Genomic DNA, 4,835 nt, shown 5'->3' on the forward strand with positions numbered 1-4,835 from the left:
CTTGTCGATCTTCCCCACTCAAATAAAGAAAAAGATAGGCTCATCATCGTTTCGTAAGAAAGGATGAGAACCCACGAAAATAAAAAATACAAACTTAACTTTACTTGAAATATTTGTCAAAAAAAATAAAACTTTACTTGAAATTATGTATACAAATCAACTTTATTGCCACTTAAGAATTTAAAATGCGTGATCAACATTACTAAAAAGTAATACAATTTGGCCTATCAATTAATATCATAATTCAAATTTGGGTTTGTGATAGACTAGTAGCCTAATTAAAAATGACCTAACCAATTGTAGATACAGTTTCGTCTGATTTGTTGCCACTTGTTTTTTTTTTTTCATTTAATATTTTTTTGTGGTTATACACATCATTAGTGTCTTCAAATGTAATGAACTCATTAATTTTCTCTAATATCTTAATAAAAATTTGCATTCACAAAAAAAAATAAAAATTAATGTATACAATGATGCATTTTTCATCTTTTGCTTCATAGTTTCCAACCGTTAATATCTATTTAAAACATTTGATCACATTGTAAGCACTATCTCATGAGCTATGAGTGATTCACATTACTTTGCTTTTAGTGTGAGAGTCTAATTAGTCATGGCATATTGATGAAACTTGTGAGAACATCAAGATTTCAAGTCTCTTCCTTGCCACAGCATATTAGACTCAACTGATCATATTTGACAAATATTGATATTGATATATAACTACAAATCTATCAATATCAACCGGTGATAATAAGCGTTGTTAAGTAGTAACTGGTTATACGGTTGGTTTCCCCCGATGACGGTTACCATTTCTACTAGATTACCCGATGGAAAGTTGGAAACCATGTAATTAGTGATGAAAACAAAAAATTCAATTGTAAATTATATCTCATGGTTCATTTTTTGTTCTCTTTTGGATTTAACTCTTATGAATGATTTGACATTCTTTGATCGCAATTGTTTGTGTACTCTTATCAATAATTATCAAACGGTCATTTCACTTTCAAAGGACTGGGCTTTCACTATATTTGGGCTTTTACTCTTCAACAAGTTTAGTAAAAAAAAATATAAATAAATAAACAAAACAAAGGGTACCTGGTCCCTCTTTCTTCCTTCTATAATTTTCCCTTTAAGAAAATCAAATTCCTCAATTAACCGTCTCCAGTTAATGGTCTCATGGTTTCTGAAGCAACAGCGGTTGCAGCCTGGTGGAGACTGTTGTCCCGTAGCGCCGTAGGGACCAAATTTCGTAGCAACGGTCTCAAGAGAAGAAGAGAGGCCGAACAGAAGTTGAAAAAGAACAATGGGGGACCTTCCGTAATAGATTTATCAGGATTTCAAGTTGTCCACAGTTTTTAGGCTCGACACTAGAGTTGTTTGAGTAGGGGATTTGAAGATTCTAAGGAACTTCAAGGTGATGGGATTCTGTGGTGAATGGACTTTATGTAAGACTTGATATGAACATCTAATGAATGCATATCAAGTGTAATAACTATTGTTACCTAAAGAGAAAGTAATCTGAGATAATATGAGAAAGTCTATTCCATGATATTCGTATTTATTTGTGAATCTAATATCTACAATTGGGAATCTAAATGGCTTGGTAACCAAGCAAGAATATATCGGATATATTTTGTTAGATACAGTAATAATGATATTAAGTAACCTGTTTTGGGCAGGTATTCATTGTTTTGTACAATATAAATACAAGGTCCCTGTGACCTCTCTTAGACACAAGCATACAGTTCTAGCCCCATAGATAGTAGCTTCTAAGTTGAGAGGATCACAGAAGACTTTGTTGCAAGATCGATGGCTTTCTCCACCACTGCTGGTATGATTCATGTTCATAACCAATTCTGTTACTGTCTTGCTATGCTATATATATATGTTCTTCATCTTGTGTTTATTATTTGTGCAACTTCATGTGTTTAATTTTCCGCTAACAATTGGTATAAGAGCTTTAGTTGCATGATAATAAACCGGATTAGTTTTTTTTTTTTTTTTTTTGCAATATTAAGTTTTGGGTTGCAAAATTTTCAAAAAAAAAAATAAATAAATAAATCAAAACAGGCCCAAAACCTTTTATGGCCTGCCTTCTAGCCCAAGAGCGCATACGCGCATACAGCTACCCCAAAATACACCATTGGTTTGCAGGACGCTCTCTCCTCCAGTTTTCAGTTTTGGGGTTTTAGGTTTTGTGAGAGAAAATTCCAATTTTTGAGAATTTGATGCTTCTGATTGAAAATTCCTTCAAGTTCTCCCACGGGTATGCCCTGATATGATTATATGAATGTATATTTGTTTCAATTAACACTTCCTTGGCAGCGCATGAGCGTACTGGTAAGCTTTCGTTTCAAAAACTTGGAATTTTACATATATGCATAATTCTGATGTTGAATGAGAACCTTAGAAGCATTCCTGGCTTGCATCTAGGCTAGTGTAGATGGTGACCGGATGGAATTTAAATTTTGTTTTGCTTGATCATGAATTCTTGATTGTATTGTTGAAATTGCCTTGTGATTGAGTGATGGGTTTTGTGTTTTTCACTACTCTGTATCTTATGAATTATGTATGTATGTTGTTCTGATTGAATTGCTTTTAACAAGATTGTCTCCCTTAAGTGTTCAATATCTTGTTAATTTGTAATTTTGACAACAAATTGATCGTAAAGTTCAATCTTTACAATGCCAAGTTCTAAGTTTTCAAAATAGTTTTATGGTATATGTTGTAGCATCAATCTGCCATTTGATTATTTTGAGAACCAATTCAGTTATAGACTTGCAACTTGTGTCTTTGATTTTTAGAATATAATTGTATCTTCGACAGAAGGATTAGACTTTTATGTTCTTGAAATTAAAACAGTGTGATATGAAATTTTAGAGATTAAATTCAGTGATCTGAACTCTTCTTCTTGCTAACATGCGTTGATTGTTCAGTGATGCCTTATTCCCTAAATTTTCAGTTTTACAACTAAGAAAAATAGTATGTTGAATTGTCTTTGTGCCAACAGGTAAAGCCTTTCAATTGAATGTGCATTTTGGGGATCTTTTCTGTTTTCTGTGTGAAATTTTTTCACTCGTTTGCTTCTTTGAATTTTCTGTGGATTGCTATGAATTTTGCATTCAAAATTTTCAAACAAAGCCTTTAAAATCTCGAACAGAAAACTGAAATTTTTTCTTTCTTTTCCTTGTTTTTCAGCTATGAACTCAGGCTATTCTTTGCACAACATTGAGCATCTTAATGGCTCAAATTTTAAAACATGGAAAGAGCATATTGAGCTTTATCTTGGCCTCCAAGGACTTGATGTGTGTTTGAGGGAGCCTCAACCTGTTTTGAATGATACTAGTACTGAGGCGATAATTGTGAAACACAGGGAGTGGCATAGGACAAATAGAATGGCCAAACTAATTATGAAACAAACCATGTCACCTGTGGTGAGGGGTAGTGTCGCTGAACCTGATACGTACGGCTTTGGGATTTATGACTGCTATTGGCCTGAAGTTTAAGGAGAATGAGAAAGCAGAGATTTCAGCCTTACTAGATCAGCTTTTAGGCATGAATTTTGACACCTCAGAGAGTGTTAGGGAGCATATAATGAAAATTATTCACATAACCACTAGACTTGGTGAACTGGAGATTGCATTCTCTGATGCCTTCATTGTTCACTTGGCCCTGATCCGTCTTCCTCCTAGTTTTGGCCCACTGAAGACTGCATATTTTTCACAGAAGGAAAAATGGGACTTGAATGAGCTTATAGCAATTTGTGTGCAGGAAGAAGAGCTAATTAAGAGCCATATGACTGTGTCTGTGAATCTGGTTAACAAGCAGAAATGGAAAGGTAAGGGCAAAGCTGTAGCGTCTAGTGCTGCAAATTCTGGTGAGGGCACAAGCGGGACTAAGCCATATCAACTTGGTCCTAAGAAAGGCGTCAATAAGGGCAAGAAACCTGGGACATTTAAGTGTTTTTTCTGCAAGAAGGAAGGGCACATTAAAAAGAACTGTAAGGGTTTTAAAGATTGGCTTGTGAAAAAGGGTAAGTCTTGGTTTTCAGTGTTTTCTATTGAAGTAAATTTAGTAAATTTTTCCCCTAGTTCCTGGTTTCTTGACACAGACTCACCTATACATATTGCAAACAACTTGCAGGGCTTCATAACAAGGAGGGCACCAAGGAAAAATGAAGTCAACATCTCTGTGGGAAATGGAATTGGAGTAGCAGTTAAAGCTATAGGAACAGTTAGGCTAGTATTAGGCTCTGGAGCCATTTTTGATTTAGAGAATGTTTTTTATATCCCTTCAATGAAGAGGAATCTTATTTCAGTTTCGTGTTTAGTCAAGAAAAGATGTACTTTTTTCATCGACTTATCAGGAATGAAAGTTTCTTTTGGTTCGAAATCTCTTGCCTTTGCTCCTTTCATTAATGATTATTGGTTGCTTGATTGCTCTCTGCCTAAAGATGTGATGTTGATTGAAAATGGTGAATCAAATTTCAGTAAGAAAAGAAAGTTTAGTGAAAATTCTGCATATTTGTGGCATAGAAGACTTGCTCATATTTCCAAAGAAAGATGCAGAGAATGGAAAGGGAAAATTTGTTGCCTAAGCTTGACTGGTCAGATTTTGATACTTGCATAGAATGTCTTAAGGGGAAATTTACTAAATCCAGGAATAAAACTTCAAATAGAAACACTGAACCACTTCAGTTGATCCACACTGATATTTGTGGACCATTCGCAAACACCACCATCTGTGGAAATAGATACTTCATCACTTTCATAGATGATTTTACCCGTTATTGTCATGTTTTCTTGTTGTCTGAAAAATCTCAAGCTTTAGAGAAA

At 34.5% G+C, this 4,835-nt stretch overlaps 1 protein-coding gene across 1 annotated transcript; it reads left to right on the forward strand.

Annotated features, from left to right (window-relative positions):
• Positions 1 to 3,178: 3,178 nt before the first annotated feature.
• LOC133730089 (uncharacterized) lies at positions 3,179 to 4,296 on the forward strand. The gene is made up of 2 exons (XM_062157761.1): positions 3,179 to 4,033; positions 4,144 to 4,296. The coding sequence occupies exons 1-2, from the start codon at positions 3,481 to 3,483 to the stop codon at positions 4,176 to 4,178; spliced, it is 588 nt and encodes a 195-aa protein (XP_062013745.1). The 5' UTR covers positions 3,179 to 3,480; the 3' UTR covers positions 4,179 to 4,296.
• The last annotated feature ends 539 nt before the right edge of the window (positions 4,297 to 4,835 follow it).

The sequence above is a fragment of the Rosa rugosa genome, chromosome 2 (genome assembly GCF_958449725.1).
Source record: "Rosa rugosa chromosome 2, drRosRugo1.1, whole genome shotgun sequence".
Classification (NCBI taxonomy): domain Eukaryota; kingdom Viridiplantae; phylum Streptophyta; class Magnoliopsida; order Rosales; family Rosaceae; genus Rosa; species Rosa rugosa.